This window comes from Saccostrea cucullata, unplaced genomic scaffold, assembly GCF_032062105.1.
Source record: "Saccostrea cucullata isolate Sc308-1 unplaced genomic scaffold, CSIRO_AGI_Scuc_v1 ctg2320, whole genome shotgun sequence".
In the NCBI taxonomy this organism is placed as follows: domain Eukaryota; kingdom Metazoa; phylum Mollusca; class Bivalvia; order Ostreida; family Ostreidae; genus Saccostrea; species Saccostrea cuccullata.
In genome coordinates this window covers 32,927-55,108 of record NW_026924929.1, presented here as the reverse complement: position 1 = coordinate 55,108, position 22,182 = coordinate 32,927, and the positions used below count along the sequence as shown (strand labels likewise).

Below are 22,182 nucleotides of genomic sequence, written 5' to 3'. Positions count from 1 at the left end.
GATTGGTTGTACATATAAGTTCTCTGAAGTTAACATCAAAGAGTTGGTTGAGTTTCTGACTGGAAATATCTTTGTGGTTTATAGAGCCCAGGTTTTCCAACAATCTATTGGAAATCCCATGGGTACCAATAGCACTCCATCATAAGCAGATATATTTTTATGTTCAAATGAAGCAGAATTTGCGCAAAATCTTATGCATGAAAAGAAGAAAACACTTGCTGTGGTCTTCAACTTAAAATGCTTAACTGCGGGGAAGGGGGTTAAATTCATCATTTCGTAAGTTCTATGAACGATACAATGACCTTGTCAGCAAATACAATTTATCATTGAGTCAAAACCTGGCGGACGTTTTTCATACTAATTGTTAGTGCATTTTTATACACTGAATTGACAACGGATTCTTTCGATATTTCTCGAACATAACAAGGAGCAAACGGCGGTTATAACTGGTCAGCAGGGGATGCTCACTCCTCCATGGCACCTAATCCCACCTCTGATGTTTCCGAGGTCCGTGTTTGCTCTGCTCCTAATTTGGATTCTTTTATGAACTTTGAGATTAAATACTGCAGATATACAATTTAAACAGTGCGGGGTATTATACGCAAAGTATCAAAAGTCATGGTCAAGTGAACTGTACCTCTGATATTCATTTTATTTTCACATAATCTTTTATGACAAAAAGTAATATGCTAAATGTCATAGATTTGCAACTTAAATATCAAAACACACTGTATACAGGCATAATGAATTTTGAAAAGTAGAATACTAATCAAGTACAAAGGTAACGAAATTGGCGATCATGGTGACTCACAAAAGAAAAGCAATACATGTGCAAAAAATCAAATACATGCTGTAAAATCACATATTTTCAAAGGGTCATATTTTTTCATGGTTTGATGAAAATATAATGATTCATGTGGATTTGATTTCGTGGTTTAAGAATTGATAAGTAGTAGTATGTGTGAATAATAATTGCATATTGTGGTGGACAAATATTCGTGGGTCTCTTCATACCTCGAAAACCAATAAAATCAAACCCCCACGAATATTAGTGAATTCCCATTATCTCATACAGTTCCTATATATAGGTGTTGCAGACGGACAGAAAGACAAATCCTCATGTGTCGCTCTGCTCTTGAATATTGTTTGTTATCTCTATATTCCTCTCTGCAGGGACATATTTTAGCATATACATATTTTTTATTAAACGAATATCAAATAAAGAGGTGATAGGTTATCTGTTCTTTCTATCGATTTTGTCTTTGGGATTGGCGAGAGTTGACCTACATTAAGTTTAATGCATAACTTTGTTGCTCGTAAACATTATGGAAAAAAAACTACTAACCATTAGTTTGCATGAAAAGTAACCCCATTATAAATTCAGCTCATCAAATGACTAATGTGTTACACATTATTTGCAGTTTTAAAGCAATGTCATGTTAATTACATTTTCATATTTAAAAAAAAAAAACAAAATAATAAATTTTAGATATCATTTCCTGATTTCTAAAATATGCAAGCCAAACCAATATTACAAATATTGTTGTTAAATGATATTCATATCTATATATATGTCTTTCATTCCTTTCTGTACCCCTAAATAATTCTGAAATTTAAATCGGCATTTCAGAAAAAAAAAAAAAACTGTCATTTCTTCACGTGTTACTTATGAAAAAATATCCAACAAAACTTACCTTTTACTAGTAAGTATGAATTCAGATGAATAAAAACAGTACCATATTTATAATTGAAATGCACTAATCATATATTAATTTGAATAACACTTAAACACTCACCTTATTTCCTTGCCTGGATAATGACTCAATAGAGACATTTATTAAAATACTAAATCAAGGCGCATGTCCAAAGATAAGAAAAAATTTAAATATATGCATTCTACTGATATATGACAGGAAGCTATTTACTTTATTTGTGATTTATTGTACAGAAATTTCCTTAATGGAAAATTTGGATATATCTGCACTTTGTAAAGAGGGTTCTATATATATTTGTAATCCTGTTCATTCTGTTCTTCTATCTGTCCTAAAATACTCTTACAATTTAAGCAGCAGAAAACGCATTTTTTGAATGTTTGGTGGTACTTATAAAACTTGCATTTTTTCAAAATATATTATTTACATAAAAGGGGTTCAGCTAGGGGCAAAAACGTTTTTTTTAAAACCTGGTTCTCTGAACTGTTCTTGCATTTTAGCAATAGCCAAATCGTTTTACTATGATTGGAAAGATCTTGTAGATATGCAATAAAACTTCTGAATTTTCATTTTTTTTCCTGGGGACAAATAGAGGTTAAAAACAACTTTCTTTATATAAATACTTGGTTCCACATTAATTCCTTTTAATCTATATTTGCTGTACTCCATTCATAATCTAGAATATTATTGGGAGGTTTCTGAAAATGTGAAATAATTGATCTTTCTATTTTACATTTTACTGTATATTGACAATTTTCCATGGGTACCAATTGCGTTCCATTATTAGCAGACCTATTTTTGTATTCATATCAAGCAGAATTTGTGCAAAGTCTTATGCGTGGAAAGAAGAAAACACTTGTTGTGGCCTTCAACTTTAGTTAAATCGACGACGTATTGTGAATTAACAATGGTTATTTCCATTCCTATGTCGAAACGATATATCTGCTTAATATAAATACAAAAATATGTCTGCTAATAACGGGACGCAATTAGTACCCATTGGAATTCAAATAGATTGTTGAAAGACCCAATCACCTGAATATTACCTGAAATACAATATTGTAACGATAAATCAAAAGACCACTTAAACATACTAGTAAGATAAGGTTTTTTCAAAGTTAGTATTCTAGTAAAAAAAACTCAATCTAAAGAATTTTTGACTAATATAGTTATTTCAAAAATTGATTAGAAGCTTTTGAATAAATTGTGCATCAAATGAAGATGACAGTTGGTCTATTTTCGTACCGTAGGAAATTCCGACTATTTGTTTAGAGTCTTGTTTTTAAAAAAAAAAACTGCAAAGATATTATCGATCAGAAACTCAAGCATTTAAATATTTAAGTTCTGAATACGATCAGGATTTCCTTTTTAAAATAAGCAAATTCAAAGAATTTTGTCCCACGCCTTCGCAATTTGTGGGTGAGATTGGGCGCACTTGTTTCAGACAGCCGGGCGATGACCCGGTTCACTTTTATCACATGTCATATTGACCCGGTTAGTGTCGCTGAAACGAGTGAAAAATAAGCCGGATTGGCTGGTATTGGTGCTGTTGCTGTAAAAAAAAATTATCAAAATTATCTGAACGCACGAGAACAACGATTTAGTGGATATATTTCGTTTTAATATTTACTAGTTCCATTCAATGTATAATTTGTGAATTTGGAGCAGATAGGGTCTCGTTACCCACAGAACTGGAAAGCAGCTTTAAAATTGAAAAAAAAAATGTTGTCGTGCAAATGTAAACATTAAATATGTTGTAAAGTCTCTTATTATCTCAGTAGTGTTTGTTTATTGACACCGAGACTACGACAAATGATAAAAAACGAATGTTTCACCATCAAGAACATTTCTACCTCCGTTTTCCGCCATATTGCTTTTCATTTGGCCGCTCGAAATTTTTCGGGCGATCCGGGCTACTTTCTGACCGCCCGGCGGCTTAAATATATTTGAAACAAGTGACTTGCCCGGTTCCGAAATATTAACCGGCTTGACCCGGCTTATGAAACAAGTGCGCCTAATGCCATAAGCCTTTTCACGTTAACTGCGGTCCTGTTTTTAGCGCATGCGTATAAACGCTTCCGGACGGCAACAAAACATCCGCATTCCAAGGTTGTTTACAATAACAACGTAATGGTCTTTCACTGCGTTGTTTACCAGTGTTCTAATCGCCAAGGCGAGAAAGCAAAGGGCAAGGGCATAAGTTTTTTCAGATTTCCAAAAGGCAGTAAGAAGAGGAAGGCATGGATTCGTGCGATTAACAGAGATGACTGGGCACCGAACGAATATAGTCGAATCTGCTCTGAACATTTCGTAGGGGGGTGGCACAGCGACGAGGTGGAGGATGAGAACTATAGACCTACAATTTTCACCTACAAGGAAAAACCGCAAACTGACTCTGACGTAGCTAGGGAAGAGAGAAAATGCAGAAGAAATTTGCAGCAGGTAGCTTAATATAAGCATATAAATAAACACACTATGTATATAGTTATAGTCATCTTCATAAGAAAAATGCATTATTATAATCATGATTATATGCCTTCGTTTTTAGCCAGGTCTCTTTACCTATTACTGTAAAATTTAATAGAAAAAATATTAACCTATTCACATTTTTAACCCGACCCATAAAATGAAGCCCTAGCTATATATAGATTAAGTAAAATTCTATATTAAATACTCAAAAATACCAATTCCTTACATTTAAAACATATGACAATTAATTCTGGAGGATTTTTTTTTTATGACACTGTCAATGTTTGAATTTTAAAAAATGATTGACAACATGTATTAAAGTTTGAAATAATTTGCACCATTTTATTACCTTGAAACTTCAAATTGTAGGAAATTAATGAAGCAGAAGCTAGGGACAGATGTTTAATGCAGCGGCACCATGAATTTAGCTTATACACCCACAGCTATTGCTGTTTGCAACCCCCAGATTCAGACTCTCAGGATATGAACAACAACAGCACCTTCGTACCAGATGAGACATTGAAATTAGATGACATTGACATAAAAACCTTTAATGATAAAGGTATATATACATGTATAAGACAAGGAATATCTGTAATGTGAAACATATATATATATATATGCAATATTTACCTGTCTTCAGCAGGAAAAAAAGTAACACCTCTCTCAATTTTTTTTTTTGTTTTCAAAACAAAATTTATAGGTGTACAATGTGACCCTGACCCTCTATTGGAGGAGAACCTTGCCCTGAGGAAAGAGTTGGAGGACCTCAAGGGAGAACGTGATCGGCACAAATGGAGTGCAGAGAAGATAGCCAATGATGATGGAAAGACCAAGTATTACACTGGGCTACCTTCCTTTGCAGTGTTCACCTGGCTTTTCAAGTATGTAGGATGGAATTTCAAAAGCATTTTGGGAAAAAAGAAAACAGTACCCGTAAATCTGGAAATTTTTGCTGTAGATAAATTTTTAGCAAATTTGTGCATTCATTGCATTCGCAAAAATATTTTTCTTATAAATAATTTACCAGTAAGAAAATGTAAACAAAGCAGTGGTATTTCGCAGAAATTTGAAAATTAAAAAAGTAATCAACACCATTTTGACCCGAATTTGCAAAATAAAATCGAGTTAATCGGCGTAAAACTTTCCAGATTTAAGGTATTTGTTTACCTCTTCTCCAAATCTCACATCTGCATCACAATAAATTCTATTTTAATATTGTAACTCTGACAATAATAATTTTTTAATGATAGTTTCCTGAGACCTAAGGCAGAGAGAATGAGGTATTGGGTTGGTTCCAACACAGACCAGGATTCAGACAGACAGAGAGTATCAACAGGCTCATTGGGATTGATTGACCAGTTATTTGCTGTACTCATCAGATTAAGACTCGGACTCTTCACATCAGACTTAGCTTACAGATTTTGTATTTCAGAGAGTACTTTTTCGAAATACTTTTCCACCTGGATTTCTTTACTCTCCTGTGAACTTAAGTCTCTCAATCCATTTCCGACTCGAGATATTATTGATAGAACCATGCCATTATCTTTCAAAGCTAAGTATTCTTCTGTTAGAGTTATACTTGACTGTACAGAGCTTTTTATACAGAGGTCTTCAAATCTTGAAAATCAGAGTTTAACATATTCTAACTATAAACACCATACAACTGTGAAGTTTCTTGTTGGTATTACACCATCAGGTGTTATTTCTTTTGTTTCTGTAGGCTGGCCAGGTAAGATATCAGACAGAGAACTGACAATGAATTCAGGTATCTTAGATTTATTAGATGAAAATGACAGTGTCATGGCTGACAAAGGCTTTACAATAAGAGATCTGTTGGAAAAAAAGAAATGTAAATTGAACATTCCCCCATTTAGAGGTGTTAGTCCACAGTTTTCACCAGATGAGGTATTTGAAACACAGGAGATAGCTTCTTTAAGAATTCATGTGGAGAGGAGCATAGGTAGAGTGAAAAATTTTCACATTTTAGATGGTGTTATGCCTCTAACCTTGAAACCACTTATCACCAAGATTTTTCAGGTCATTTGTTGGCTTACAAATCTGGATGTTCCACTTGTTAATAATTAATATTTGTACATGTATTTATTCCAAATATACATTATAGTGCAACACATTTCAAAATTGATTATTGTGAGTTATCAATATCAATACATGTTTAAACTAGATATTTTTCTTACATGCAAATACCGGGTATTATATTCTCAGCTTATTTGAGGTCTTATAATTTGAATGGAAAAAAAAACTTAATTTTAATTACTAGAAGAACTTTGATGTGAATTCCTGTTCTACAGTGTATTAAAGAATGAAGGAGTAATTAAAAAGATATTAAATTAAAATTAAGAATAGTACATACAAATAACAAATAGAGGTTGGCTGATATTGTGATCAAATTAATATTTCAAGGTATTTGATATTTTATTATTTTACCATCATACCAATGTTGAATACGAACATTTTTTGCAACTCTTTATAAACAACTTTGAAGTGAATATTGTAAACTTTTTTTAGATAAGGCATTTATATCTTATAAAATTCTTAATCCAACAGATGTTAAACCAACAAGAAATATTTGTAACTTCATATGTCATGCATCTAACATAAGACAATGACTAGATTTGAATACTTTATTTGAATATGTATGACTCTTGCCACATGTGGGGTTTTTTGTCAATAAATAAATTAAGTTAATTAAATTTTTCATTTAGCTCATTTCATGGAAAACAAATAATGAAATTTTTTGAATATATGATTCATATCATTTCATACAGTGTTTGTTTTAATTACTTCTTGGCTATGTGATGCATATAAAAATCAATAAGTCTAGGCATCATAGATGCCACAAACTCAGAATCAAAATATACCCTGTCAATACAAATATTGTTTTGTGCAGCGTCTGTCCAAACGACAAAGTCACACCAGGGATATCCTTTAATTGCCAATTCCCCTTGGACTTGTGCATAGTACTTGTGGCTCTTTTTGAGACGTGGCCCATCCAGACTTTCCTCCAGGCTAAAATTGGGGTATCCCATGGCAATAATTTCACCCACTTCCTTCCTGGTTACTTGGGTTCCCTGGATGGAGTAGGGGCATTTAATTTCCAAGAGACCTATGTTGTCACCATCCAAAACCTTCCCATCACTGGAAGCACCCAAAAATGCATGATCTGCACACAAAGTGAGACCTGTATCTTCGACGGAAAAGTTGTCGTTAATGGCAGATTTCAGATTAACATAGTCAGATCGTGCCTGGGCTTCCTTTTCCTGTCCCCATTTAACAGCTGGTGGTAGAGCAGCATACCTAAAGAAATAAAACAGAACTTAATTTCTTTTTTAAAAAATTAGCTGAAAAGGGTATACAAACATTGGGAAACAAATGTATTTCACAAATTTATTTTGTGAGTGGCAAAAATTTGATAAGTACACTACATATGTTAAAGTGTGGTGATCAGTAAACTGACATGTCACATGCTAAAAACTAATTAAGTTTACATGTATAAGCTGCTGGTTAAATTCTGCTATGTTTTTTATTTTAATTTAAAGTTTATTATCCCCCTGTTTACTATTATGATATTTTGCTTTCAGGATTATGATTTTCCTGTAGAAATTTACATTACAATTAAAATACAAAGTTAACTAATAATCCCTGTAGTCCCATTTGGGGTAAACATTAATATTCAGAACCAAATGAACAATTTCTTACATCACAAGTTCAGAATACATTAGTACATGTATAGAATTACCATTGAGAATACAACTTACTTATGAAGACTGGAACCCTCCACAACTTGCTTGATTAAAGAATTTGGATTGGGTCCAGCTTTCAAAACGTCACCGAACAAAGAACTAGTCAGTCGACCAATGTGTAGTTTCTGCCACATGTCAGATGTTCTCTGATCTCTTGTACTCTTCTCAGTGAACTCTACCAATTCATGGTCAATTGCAAATGGAGGTGCTGAAATTTGAAAATGAATAAAGAACTTGATGTAAATAAGGTGTAATACTTAAAAGAAGGTACAGATCAAATGTATACCATGTCACTGTTCAAAAATGTTTTAAGATGCTTTTTTTAGAATCAACATTATTAACAAATTTCCTTACCATTACCCTCACAGAAGATGAGACTTTTCATCCTGGTAATCATGATATCCTCAAAATCCTGGACCTCCATCTCCTGAATAGCATCTGGGACAGCATCAGGAATATTCCATAAGTGTGACATACCTTAAACAACAAATGCATAAAGTTTCTTTAAAATGAGGCCCAATATAGAGACAAAATTTTTTTAATTAAAATGTAATGATAAAATTTAAAAGAAGAGGTAATCATAGAAAATAAACAACTTCTTAATACATTAGAATATTTATAGGTTTCATTAATATCAAAAACTGAGGTCCAAGAATAGAACCATTTCACACTTATTTTGGACTATTTGTAAGGCATGACATTTTTGGCGCTACATGCTTACTGCCTGTCGTCAAATGGCGAAAAGATTCTCATTGGTTAAGATATTAATATCAGTTATTCTATACACTGATTGGCATTTGCCCAAATGTCTATCCAATGTACATTTCAACAGTGAAGGAAGTGTCAATTTCTAGAATGTCATGCCTTACTGAAAGTCCAAACTAAGCTTAAAATGGTTCTAATAACCAATCCATGCATCGAAATTTTGTGCATTAAAGCATGTATCCTTAAATTCCTCAAATAAATCATAATATGAATTGATATTTAGAAATATTTATTAATTCCAACCTGTTTGTGGGAATGTATCTCTTAAGTCTTTCAACTGCTGCAGAGTATTTAGCTGCAATAATGTAGCCCTCTCCCTTTTTTTTTTTTTTTTTTTTTTTGGGAGAGGGCTACAACTCCTTAGGATCTCTATAATGGTGCAAATGCGGGAATGATTTGCTCCCGCAACATTTCATGGTATTCTAACTATTTACTGACTTGAAATCCATAAACAAAAATCGTATTTTATGTTTCTAACTCTACCTTTCACTGTACAATCTACAAATTGCCATATATGAGGCTCTAACCTGCTGTTTTCAACAATTACAAAATACTCCAGTTTCCCGATTCATATTGTCCGCCATATTTGCTGTCCTGAAGCTGAACTTCCGGCTGTCAATTTTAACAGCTTATTTGCATATGCCCATATATGGTAGTGTTGACATATACGCACGAGTATGGAGCCTGCAGAGGAGAAAGCGCTGTTGTCGATATTGGAAAGGTTTAAGTTTGATATTAAGTTGAAAGAGGAGCAGAAAAATATTGTATTCAATATTTTAAAGAAGAAAGATGTTTTCGCTTTGCTGCCAACAGGATTTGGGAAATCCATGACTTACATTTTGGTACCCTTGATTGCTGACGAGGTGAGTCAAAGCGGGCGTCTCGCTGATTATTTTTCGGTGTTTTTATTTTTATTTTATTTCGGAGTGTTTACATGTAAATAACAGATTATAAATGTTTTAGCTAATTGGAGGTGCGCCAAGACACACAGCTTTAGTAATATCTCCTCTGAAAGCGCTGATGAGGGACCAGGTTGAATTCCTTGAGCAGCACAACGTGAGTGCAGTTGCTTTGATGGATGACACTAAAAACCAAGGTGATTATGATTGTTCCATATGTGGTGTGTCCATATTGAAAAAAAATTAAGCCCCTTCCTAAAAAAAAAGAAAAAAAAAACTACATCCAAGATAGAAAAAAATATATGTGTGAATCCAGATGGAGATAATGAGGATTTTTAAGGGCCCCTAATCATTTAATGAAGTCATGTGTTTTAATCAGAATTAATTAACTAAATTAAGCAATAATCCTATTATACAATAAATGTACTTAATAAAGGTTCTAGCTAGAGTAAATCTGGGGGTATGAGCAGAAAAGTATCACAACTGTAATGGGACTGTGAAGACTGACTTGTTAAACAGAGTTTACACATGTTACATTTTTAATTTCTTATTATTTTGCCTAAACAGACATCATGGACAAGCATTATAGTGTCATCTATGCATCACCAGAGGCAGCAATACACCAGAGATGGAGAAAGGTTTTGAGGGATAACCTAAAGCCAAAAGTCTGTGTGCTATAGTGTTTGATGAGGCACATTGTATTTCATCGTGGTAATTGATTTTATTAACATTTATCCATAATAATTGTTATGCATTGCTTTTTTTGTTTATAAGGACTGAAAATTAGATAGCCACTATTAACATCATTGTAATTTCATCTTGATGCAGTATATGTCATTGAACTTGTTACATGTCAATCATCTTTTTTAGGGGACTGGACTTCAGACCAGCGTATAGACAGGTTTGCAGTTTACAAAGCATAATAAACACCAGCACCCTTGTTCTAACTGCAACAGCAACAAGAAAGATCCAGGAGGACATTTATGAGACTCTCGGATTTCAAACAGAATCAACAAAAGTAATTGCAGTCCTGCCAGATAGGTACCTTTCGAAGCTTATTTAATTTTCTTAATCTGAAATATGCTTTAAATACTGAAATAAAATATTTAACTGTATTACAAAAAAGATAAGAATTATACATGTAGATTGTACCAGTACTTTAAAAAAGAGAAATATAATTGAAGTGAATTATGTTGGTGTGTAGCTTGTATCTTAAATTAATAAAATAATTTTTCATTTATACAGGCCAAACATTTTCTTAAATGTTAAGAATTCGTCGGAAAAGTATGAGGAAGAACTGGCATGGATTGTGACACACATCAAGAGTAAGGAAAGCCAGAAGAAAATTCTTCTATATGTCAGGTCCATCAATGTCTGCTACAACATTTATTTGTGGTTGATATCTTCCATTGACGACAGATTTTTTGTGCACAGTTCTCCGTCACTAGAAAATAGAAGAGTTGAGATGTTTCATGCCAACACCGATCCAATGAGCAAAGAGAGAATTTTGAATGAATTTACAAAGCCAACGGGGAATGTGCAGGTCCTGATTTCAACGGTGGCATTTGGTATGGGCATAAACATTCCTGATGTAGACATTGTTGTGCATTGGGGACTCCCAACTTCCTGTCTAAGTTACTGGCAGGAAGTTGGGCGTTGTGCAAGGGACGGGAGGGCTGGACAAGCTGTATGTTATGGTTTCAAGAGAAGTGTTTCCAAATGCGAAGAGGAAATGAAAGATCTAATGAAACTTGAACTGTGTGTACGTGTGTCAGTGCTTAAGAATTTCAATCTGCTTGGAATGCAGTCAAGGGATTTAGAAATTCTAAAGCAGAGCATCGATTGCCAGGGTGATTGTGACAGAATCTGCTCATGCAAGAAATGCAAATGTTGCACTGTGTGTAGTACCCATTGCAGCTGCCCCCAACGCACCAAAGACCATCTACAGTCATTCCTGATGTAGTATCATGTATCATAATGAATGTATGTAAATGAAGTGTCTCTGACCACCTAGAAAGGGAATTAAAACTCGTTATTGAAGTTTGTACTGTTATTATGCTGCAATTGTTCATATTAAATAGTTCTTGGTTATACTTGTTATTACTGTTTTAACTTTCTCTGTAAAATATTGCTTTTTAAGATTAAGCTATTGAATGAATTTGTAAAAATTTTCATACATTTCATTTGAATGAAATATCTTGAAAAGTGCAAGACTTGGCATGTACATTTTAATTTAACTGCAAGCAAATTATTTCCCAAACTGTATGTCGAGTATAATATTAAAATCTGTTCTATAATGTGGCCTTTAGACCATAAACAGAGAATATTTATAAGTTGTTTAAAAATACATGTAGTTAAGTAATGAACATGGAAAAACATATGAAAAGCTAATTGCAGTAATCTTGTAAAGTATCCCAAATAAAAATATGTGAATTTTAAGTGTAAGATTTGACCATGTTATGTTCTCTCTTTACTGGCTTGATGAGATAATCAGTAGACAAATACTAGATAAAAAAAGCTGTATATTAAAGGTAACCATGGAACACATCAGTTGCAGGGCATGGAGTTAAGGTTTTTATTTCTACGAGAAAAGACTAATAAACTTTTTACCTTTTAGGCCATATAATAAAAACTTAGTTTGATGTACTCTGACCCACAATTTTGAAGGTGGATAAGTAATTGTTTGGTGCTAACGGACAAATTGATTTTAGCCACAAGAAATCCACATACTGGTACTTGGAAATTTATTGATATGTTCACAATACAGTGGGCAATACAGATTTATTGTTTGCTCTAAAATCATTCATTGAAAAAGCTTCCTTGTGTAGTTACAGTGTATTCATTTTTAAAATGAACTAATGTCTGTTTCTGTGAAAATTATAGAAAATGTATGGATTGGATAGGGGATTTTGACAGGTCGGTCAAAGTACATCAAACAAATAATATTTTCTTGTTCGTCTTTGTTCCCAAACTATTACCCCCCCCCACCCCAGCCATATTTTAATGACTGCACATTGTTGTCAATGACAAGTCTCCAAGGCCATCTTAAGAAAAATTGCTTGCTCTTTCACGACTTGGTCTGAAAATATTGGGTCGAGGTGAGAAATTATTTTTTAAAAAATTCAAATTGGATGCTAACTTTTTCAATAATTTTCTAAAGAGTACATTTAAAAATAATTACTTTCTGGAAGTAAAAGAAATTTTGATTGGGGTCCATTTCAAGCGAGTCAGGGAAAGGAATACAAACAATTTTTTTAAAGATGGCCAGAGATAGTTTTAATTAATCCGAATTCCATATACCAAGAATGTCACAGTGACAGTTTGGTTGATATGTTCCAAATCATTCAAGAAAAAGAAGTACATGGACAAGCAACAGATGGATTGATCTTCTCTTTGAACAAAACACTTGACTGAGTCATTGCTTGGTTAAGACTATGATACAGTTGAACCTTGTTACCTCAAGTTCCATGGGACACAGATAATCTTTTGAAATATCTAAGGTTAATTAATATACATGTAAAAGAGTAAAAACAGGCAGTTTGGTCTGCCAAATAGATTTTACATAAGGCTGATTTTCAAGATATGAAGTGTGTATTGAGATAATGAAGTTCAACCATACTTTCTTAACATAAAGGCTAAATACAATGAAAATGAATAATAATTTTCAGGCTAACAAACATTTTTTTAAATTTATTTTGATTCAAATGCATACAACTTTGTCTCTGAAAAATTGGAACTTCATATACTTCTTTCTTTTCCATTTACTTCAGAACATAGACATTACAAACTTGTTAATAAAATTGAATACATGTAGAAATTGCAGCACCAAGTCATTTTAAGCTGCAATGTAAAGACATTTTGAGAGAATTGAAAATTAAATCATACTAGTTCATTGTGCTAATGACATGTTACAGTCAGTTTCTCTGCATTTGAATGGTAATTTCCCTATGCTTTGCTAATTCTTTCCTCAGTCTGACAAGTCTCTTCTTAAATGCACTGGCTGAGATTTTTTTATACAGAATATGTGTAAAATCTGGGAATGATTTAAATTGTCTCCCTGGAGTTGTTGTAAAAATGTTTTCTGGACTCATCATGGAGACAAAATCTATGATATCATTTTCCCTGTAATGGGGGCTAGTTGTTTGGATGGTGGGCCTTTGCACAGAAGCTACCTGCTTCTCATAGACTCTGTTAATCACCTTTCCAACACCCACCATCTGGCTATGTCTGGCAATGGTAGCCTCAGTCAGTTGTCCTGCAGCATCTTTGACACTTTCTTCAAATTATGAGAGAAAAAACAAAATGATTAATACATACGTACTTTTTTTGTACATACATTAAGACTGTTTTCAATACATATAAATTAATAAAAGCATGTACATACCCTTGTATTCTTTATTAAAGAACTCCATTTGCAGATCCATTTCCAGATTTTTCCCAGGTCCACCATTTGGATTAACAGTTCTATTCCATGTCAGAGAATGTTGAAGTCTGGGACTGACTGCTCCATTTATTGCCGATAAGAGTTGATGACAAACATGAAAGTACTTTGGATGGTTATGCTCATAAAAGTTTAACAAGTCAAACCTCCAATGCATGATAATCCGGTTCCCATCATTTTCTCGAAGTGCATCACGCCGTACTTTTTGGTTCAACCCATGCCACATTAATTTTAAAGCGTAACTTTTTTTATGGTCTGTTAGGTTGTCCGCCACTGTACTTTTCTTTTTCTTTCCTGGTTGGTAATTCCTGCATTCAGTTGAACACCACCAGTCTCCCTCAGGCACACTATCTTCATCAAGACCTATACAGTCTAAATGGAACCATCCGCCAAACATACAATCTTTGTTTGCACAGAATATCATTTCTGGATCTTGATGTTCTGTCCTGCACACACAAAATTCAGTGTCTATTTCCGAGTCTTTGCCATGGTCTTGTAAAATGTGTTTAACATATGGCCGGGTTGACAGAAACACCATGTCCACAAGTTTTCCTGACACATCATAAAGGAAGTGCATTTGTTTGTCTTCAGTATCTGGGAAAGAATTGGGGATTTCATCCAACTCCTGCATATTCAGAACATGCATAGCAGCAAGTACAACATATCCATTTGTTGTAAAGTCCAGAAACTCTTCATCATGATTAAATGACTGTTTGACATTACTTGTCACATTACGATGATTGAAATAGTTTTTCAGCTGAAAGAGGGTGCCAACCTCCCTTCCACTGGAGCCTTTATACATCTCATCAAAAATGTCCTAAAATAGTACAAATTCAATAAATTATACAAATTATACACATGTCCTTTATTGGTTAACTTTAAATGGAACATGAAATAGGCAATAAAAAATACAAACCATTTGAAATTATGTGAAATTACAAACATTTATTCAAACAATTATTTCATTTCACTATTTCCACAATTATTTTCTGCTTAAATTTACCTGAAGCAAAAGGCATCGTTTGTGCCATTCCTGTATATTCATTTGTAAGCCTTGCAACTGAGTCCATGCGGTATTTCCATTTATTCTGGCATTCTGGGCATTGTTTCCCCTTTCAACACTCAGGCCATCTGCATGTAAGACAATGGAGTAAGGCTGTCCATTTGGCTTAAGAGGAACATACTTGTGATATTCCTCAAGGATGTCGATGGTGTCAGACACTCGGCTTTCATCCTTATCAAGAACGCCAATAGGAACCTGCAATTAAATCAATTTATTAATTCATATTACAATTACGGCAACATTCAATTTAATTTGTTACTGTGTTTTAAGTGGAAAAAAATAGAAACTGACCAGTTGACTTTTTGATGCAGAAATCTTTGAGTATCTATGTTGGATATGCTTGTTTACAGCATTGGACAAAGGTTTAAAGATGGGAATATATTCACACAAAATCCTGTTGACAATTGTGGTTAATTCAAACCGTAGATCAACTTCATCCATCTCTGATGGAAGGTATTTATCCAATGGAATGGACTTGATACTTTCTGGTGAGGGAGGGTCATCATTGAGATGGAGAGTTGGGACTCTGTCAAGGGCGGCATATCCTTGCACCATGTTAAACATCTTGTTTTTGTTGTCTCTGGTTTGATGTCTTACAGTGGTTCTTTGATTTACATTATCAAAACACAATGAAAATCCACATCGACCTGAATATATAAGTTGAACATTATCTTTTTCGTTGAAAGGCATTAAAATAAATGTATTTCACATTAAATGGAAAATGTGTGACTTAAAACTAGTCCAGAGACCCACGGACTACAAATTTTTAAATGTCCCTGATGGTAATTTTCTCTATATTTTCCAATGTCAAATGACTGATAATATCTTGCAAAGCATAAGTACATGTACTTCCATTACTTGCATGTCTCACCTTCTGGCACTGATGCATCACTAAGGGACATGCTTTCCTCAATATCAGATGTGCTTTTCATGGAACTTAACAACTCTGCAAGAATTAATGATATATTACACCATTTATTTATGCTCTTTGTATGAATATGTGTTCAATATGTCTTTTGACGTAGTCCAAAACAACTCATCACAAGAATATTTACCTTCATCTGAATGAGTCTTTGGTGAATCCGGCATAAGTGCTTGGACATATCCTCTTCTGACCGGTGATTTGTGTTGTCTCTGAGGGGACGATGCTGTCGATGATGGAAATGAATCAACTGAAAGAGTTGCCTCACTGTCAGCATATGGAATTGTATAAGCACCAGAGACTGAACTGTCCGACTGAAGCCCAAGCAAGTAGTCAGCAATGTTTGATTTCCACTTGAACACTTCAGCGTCATAGCTTGTTCTTATGCAATCTAAGTAGTTTCTTGTCCCCTTGATACCAATGCACAACCCAAGGTGATTTAGTCTGCTGAACATCTGAAATTTTAAAAGCAATAAATGCTATATTACTAAAAAAATCAATACAACAAAATTATGAGAGAAAATTTTGAGAAAAATAATTTAAAACATAAACCTGATCAATAGCAGGTTTCTTTTCATCATCAAGAATAGCTTTTGCTCAGAAGTGAGGTTATTTGACTCTCTAGTATCAACAGAAGTATAAAAATATTGTCATGAAATTCATCTAACCTCTCTTTGACAGCCAGCAAGCCACATTTGAACAGAGTTAAGTTGCTGAAAGTAATTCATTACTTTTGATTTCCTTTGAAATGCAATAATTGAACCAATTGTGCCGATTACTGGTTTTGCAGACAAGGTTGGTTTTGATGCAAGTCCACAAAGATGCACAGATCTTTCTGATGTGAGTGCCCCAGTTAGCACACTACAGAGAATGGGACATGTGCTATGTAGTTCTGTGAACTGCTTTTCCCAGTCAAAGCCACCAATTTCCTCAACAGTCCTTCCACCATTGAATGACGATTGCTCATTTCGGCATAAATTTCTCACTTCAGCTCGAACTGTTTGTTGGGCATAAGTCAAAATGGCTTTCCGAAAACCTGTTCGTGTCTTCAACAGTATAGATAGGCCTCTTCTGTATTTTCTTTGCCTTATGCAGTTCAGGGCCTTATTCACCTCCATTTCTGGTGGGGTTAACTGGAATGTGTAATTACATAGTTACAGTAACATGCTTACATCACTTTATAAACAAATTTTGCACTATAATTGGACTAACTTTATTTTGTACCCAATTACTTACAATATAATGAAAAAATAAGTTTGGCATTCGATTACATTGTACACGCTTTACATTGAACATGCTATTGGCTTCTGTTCTTGATTTCTTTCTATGACATAAAATTGACATATATCATGTATATTATTTAGATTAGATATCAGCAACATATGAATTAGCAAATGTGAATCATTCATCTCATTGGGTCTTTTTGAAAGGGGGAGGGGCTTGAAGAAATCTATGTGAAATATATTTTTTGTAATTGTATGGTGGGGGGGGGGGGAGGGGAGGGATATTGAATTGTTGTGCTTGCCCATAAAGATTCCTTGATGTAAAAACTTTGTTTAAAATTATATTGATATTTTTGAAAGTGATAGTTGCCAGAGAAATTTTTTTTACTGAAATTAAAGGTGTTACTATTATCACGGATACATATCTTGTTATTAAAAAAACCTTTACCTGTTTGCTTTTCCCTTTTTTCTTGGGCTGGGTGTCAGTTTCAATTTCTGGCTCCTATTATTTATTCAAAGAAAAAAAATATTCATATATTGACAATTTCATGCATAAAAAGTGAGAATGACAACGGAATACAGTTATGAATAAGGGAGCCTTTCGTTTTCAGTAAAACTTACTTTTCTAGGAGAAGTCACCCTCAGCCTCTTAATTTTGCGGGGGGTTGGCACAGGACTTCTGATTTTTTTAGCTAGGTAACTTGTCTCTCCATGTTCTCTGATCTTAAACAAGGCTTCTTTCTTTGCCACAGACGATTTTGCCATGGAGACAAATGCCCAAGAACATGCTGCACAAAGAAAATGTCGGCTTTTCTGATGGGGGGTCAATACGACATCAAACTCTTCCTCTATCAAATCTTGCAGAGTTCTGTTTACCTTATTAATAACGGCAGTTGACTGTAAACTTTTCCTGCCACCATAAGACTTTCCTTTTTTTGTCGGGAATGTTTTCCCACAGTTACAACACTGACAATTTCTTGATTCCATCTTGGTAAACTACATTTTCGCGCCGATTGTCAACAATGTTTTGATTTTTCAGTGCGCTCTCCAAATATGGAAACGCTCCGCCTCTTCCGGTAAACGAGATCTCGCGATAACAAACATGGAGATGCAGGTGAAGAATTTGAGCCGCTGTACATGGTTTTTAACGAAAGGCATCTTTAATTGACCGAAGCAAGTTCGGATTTGGTACTTTTTAGAGTTTTAATAACATATACAACTTATAAATGGATTTTTTTATCGTTTGTGCATTAAATATATTTGCACCATTACGGAGATGCGATGGAATTGTAGCCCTCTCCAGAAAACATCAGAATAAAAAAAAATCGGAGAGGGCTACATTATTGCAGCAAACATCAGAATAAAAAAAAATCGGAGAGGGCTACATTATTGCAGCTAGGGCCGAGTCGGCTTCACCTGGCGCCCGGGAATGATCCATTTACAAGGCTGAGATGTACAACTTCCTGATGTCTCACCAGGTTTGGCATGGCTAAGCGCAAATAGAAGTGCACCTATATGGCTACATGCCTGTGCTAACCTAAAAGTAGAAAGGCTTCAAGGAATAATGCATGTAAATAATTACATAATTACACAGTATATACATGTATATACTTTTTAAGTACATGTACATGTATAAAATTTCTGCTTTTTTTTATTGAAAATGGTATTTCTCATTATTTTACACATCCTTTTAGAATTATATAATTTCCACTATTAAAATAAATGAATACCAATTCACAAATAATAGCCTAAAGCCGTACACTGTCAACTTCATTGTAGTCATATTTGGGGAGTCAGAGAGGGTGGGGACTATTTCAATATAATTCTTCATACATAAACTTTAAACTAAAAGTCATATAGTGGGAAGTGACACAACTTATGATGTGAAACAAATATATAATATAGTGAGTAATGTACTAATATCAATCGGTGAAAAATAATGGGTTTGTAATTTTGTGTACTCTAATATAAACCATTAAACCAGTCCAGAAGCATTTCAAAGTGTAATAGTACTGTATTATTTAGATATTTTACCCTATAGGACACTGGCAATATCCATGCTGTATATGTGGTTTGCCTGTGTTGGATGTTGACACACATAGGAAGACTTGGTACTGCTGCTTTTTCATTGAAGCCTGGCATGTTGCTTTCACATAGATCACAGATGGGTTTATCTAAGTGAAAATGCACTTCATTTATTGAATGGACGATTGACACAAATAACATTAATAATTTCCGAAGATGTTTTAATTAAAAATAATACTGCCTGTAAATTATCCAGACTCCACAGTTCTTTTCTTGCAAACATGTAAATTGTACATGCATTTAAAAAATGTAAAATAGAATAATTCAAATGACATGTAAGTTTATAAGAGTTCATAATTTTTTTAAAAACAAAATAACATTTTTATCCCATACCTGTGATACCCTAATGTCTTGCACATCACCAGCCTCAAAGTGCTTGACAGATCTGTCTAGACCCTTGAAATTTTTCACTGTACTACCACACGGTGTAGGTCTTTCAATAATAAAGTTGTAAATATCAGTGAAAGATATTGTGGGAATATAAGAATGGTCTGGGGACTCATAAATCACGGCATTGAAGGGTGGTAAACTGTCCTGAGAGGGTACTATCAAGGAAGCTCCAGCTGAATCTTGCAGCACGATCGGTGTGAGAACAGAGGGTGACGTCTGGCATATTAATAAATCCTGTATGATTTCTTCTTTTTTCTTTTTAGTAACATTAATTCCGTGTTCTTCGGCAAGTTTTCGCAGCACATTAACTTTTAACTTATTTAAACTCTCCCGCTTTGACATAGATGTTATAAGGTCACCAATGTAAACAAAATGAGTTTGCCGTCCGGAAGCGTTTGTGCGCATGTGCGAGATTTATCGTGAAAAGGCTTATTGGAAAGTAATATACAAGATTAACGATTTTTGAAAATCAGGTCAAATTTCAAGAACAAGATCACGAGATAAAAAAAACATAGTGTATTGAGAAAGGTCTTGTCACAGGCACTACACATGTGTAATATTAAACCGTATCTATTCTCATTAAAATGATATGACCTAGGTTATTTTTCGTGACAGACAGACTCGCAGAAGGACAGACGAATGAAATTTAATGTCCCCTCGCTTACGCGAAAACGGGGGACAATAATGTAAATTATCAATGACTAGACATGTAAACTAACAATTTCAAATTTTATTGGAAAAGAAACTGCAGTCTTGACTCTATGTTTGTCCCGGGGATTGGTTCTAAGGATATGGAGATGACGAACAGTATTAAATATCAAAATCCATAAAACAATACAAAATAGGAGCAGAGCAAACACGGACCTCTAATACATCAGAGGTGGGTTCAGGTGCCATGGAGGAGTGAGCATAAAGTGTTGAAAATCTCTTGCTTTGTTTTATTGATTTTGGTAAAATTTTGAGAATGTTTTCTTTGGTGTTTTGAAGTTTTCGAATCTGTTTACTACTCCAATAGCACCTGAGCTCTTCTTTGATATTTCGGAGGCCCATGTTTACTCTGCTTCTATTTTGTCTTATTTAATGGACTTTTTTAAAAAACATATTGTTGCTTAGTTATCTTGAAGTTTTTCATTTACCGCTGTAAATATTTTTAGAAAGGGGTACAGAGAGATATTTAACAGCAGGTTTTGAAGGTATGATGCATAGTCCTCCAAGTCACTTGACCCCCCCCCCCCCATTTTGTATTTAAAAAGGCCGTATCAGAATTTGTATTGTTTCAATTAACTTTTGAGCTTCATTACTTTGTTGTTTCTTCATATTTACCTGATGTTTGAAGTAACTCCTTCCATCTGAATTAAACTCAATTGCAAAACATGAAAATCAAATTGTGTTGGGAAACATTTACTCACATCTCGACACATTTAACTGTGTAAGTGTATTATGTGTATGGCATGTGAACTAATTGTTATTGGTTTAGAACAAAATTTTAAGAATATATCATTGGACCATCTCCTATTCATTACGAACAGTAATCAATGTCAAAGTCTAAAGAAACACTTAATATTTAGAATAGAGAAAACACAGACATCTAAATAAATCCCTTGCTAGCTATAGATCCATGGAGGTGTCCACATCCCCTGTAATGCTTATTGACATGATTATCTCATATAACTATGAAGTAAGCCTCATTTTCATGATACTACCGGGCTTTTCTGTTCTTCTATTTTTGTGATCATAGAATATTTCAAGTTTTTTTCTCATTGTTGTTTGTTTCGAATCTTCTCTAATGTGGTTAGAGTAAGTTCGTCTTCGTGCACAACCCATTAAGTGTTAAAAAGAAGACATTCTCTAGCGTCCAACCAAATATTACAGATTGAGTTCAAAATCCAGACCCCCTGAAAACACTGAATGTAATTATAATAAACTCTTTTATTTACTTGGATAGGATAGCACAATTACATAAAGTTACACATTATATAGAGAATAAAACATACCCTTTTCCATATCACATCATGTATCAGTCCGAGACACCAATATCAGCCAAAGGGTCGAAGGCCCGAGGGCTTATATTGGTCGAAGGCTGGGTGATGTGGAAAAGGGTATGTTTTATTATGTTTGTTACATACTTAGTAATTAAATACGGTATACATAAAGTTGAGAAGAAAATTTGTAATCATGCACTGACTTCTTACATGTACACGATCTATTGTCTCATACGGTTTGGGTCTATGAACATACTTCTATATCGAATGTGTCCGATCCGTTATTTGAAAATAATTTATTTGTTTGATTTTCTTGGGGTGTGATATTGATCCCTATCAGCCCTGCAGGGCTAATACGTCTTTTGCGATGTCAGGCATATCACATATGCAAATATCCTGTATTTATTACTAAGTATATAATAAAAGATTGTATTTTGGTTGTGTATAAAACATACTTAAAGACAGAT

At 34.1% G+C, this 22,182-nt stretch overlaps 5 protein-coding genes and 1 pseudogene across 5 annotated transcripts in view; 2 read left to right on the top strand and 4 right to left on the bottom strand.

The window, feature by feature from the left end:
- Positions 1-1,808, bottom strand: part of LOC134267639 (uncharacterized) — a 76,432-nt gene extending 74,624 nt beyond the window's left edge. The window contains exon 1 of the mRNA XM_062749848.1: positions 1,797-1,808. The gene's annotated coding sequence lies outside the window, so the exon portion shown is untranslated. The remainder of the gene's footprint in view (positions 1-1,796) is intronic.
- A 1,961-nt stretch (positions 1,809-3,769) lies between these two features.
- LOC134267645 (uncharacterized) lies at positions 3,770-6,425 on the top strand. Its single transcript, XM_062749854.1, has 4 exons — positions 3,770-4,154; positions 4,551-4,743; positions 4,885-5,065; positions 5,435-6,425. The coding sequence occupies exons 1-4, from the start codon at positions 3,843-3,845 to the stop codon at positions 6,267-6,269; spliced, it is 1,521 nt and encodes a 506-aa protein (XP_062605838.1). The 5' UTR covers positions 3,770-3,842; the 3' UTR covers positions 6,270-6,425.
- Positions 6,426-6,667: 242 nt separating this feature from the next.
- LOC134267646 (uncharacterized) lies at positions 6,668-8,969 on the bottom strand. Its single transcript, XM_062749855.1, has 4 exons — positions 8,954-8,969; positions 8,300-8,422; positions 7,961-8,153; positions 6,668-7,499 (listed from the first exon to the last, which is right to left on the bottom strand). The coding sequence occupies exons 2-4, from the start codon at positions 8,418-8,420 to the stop codon at positions 6,983-6,985; spliced, it is 831 nt and encodes a 276-aa protein (XP_062605839.1). The 5' UTR covers positions 8,421-8,422; positions 8,954-8,969; the 3' UTR covers positions 6,668-6,982.
- Positions 8,970-9,522: 553 nt separating this feature from the next.
- LOC134267638 (uncharacterized) lies at positions 9,523-11,572 on the top strand (annotated as a pseudogene).
- A 1,951-nt stretch (positions 11,573-13,523) lies between these two features.
- On the bottom strand, positions 13,524-16,058 carry LOC134267635 (uncharacterized). The gene is made up of 5 exons (XM_062749845.1): positions 15,985-16,058; positions 15,405-15,760; positions 15,054-15,308; positions 13,994-14,867; positions 13,524-13,885 (listed from the first exon to the last, which is right to left on the bottom strand). The coding sequence occupies exons 1-5, from the start codon at positions 16,043-16,045 to the stop codon at positions 13,524-13,526; spliced, it is 1,908 nt and encodes a 635-aa protein (XP_062605829.1). The 5' UTR covers positions 16,046-16,058.
- A 2,595-nt stretch (positions 16,059-18,653) lies between these two features.
- LOC134267637 (uncharacterized) lies at positions 18,654-20,159 on the bottom strand. Its single transcript, XM_062749847.1, has 3 exons — positions 19,677-20,159; positions 19,293-19,432; positions 18,654-18,795 (listed from the first exon to the last, which is right to left on the bottom strand). Exons 1-3 carry the CDS (start codon positions 20,136-20,138, stop codon positions 18,654-18,656), a joined length of 744 nt encoding a protein of 247 aa, XP_062605831.1. The 5' UTR covers positions 20,139-20,159.
- Positions 20,160-22,182: the final 2,023 nt, after the last annotated feature.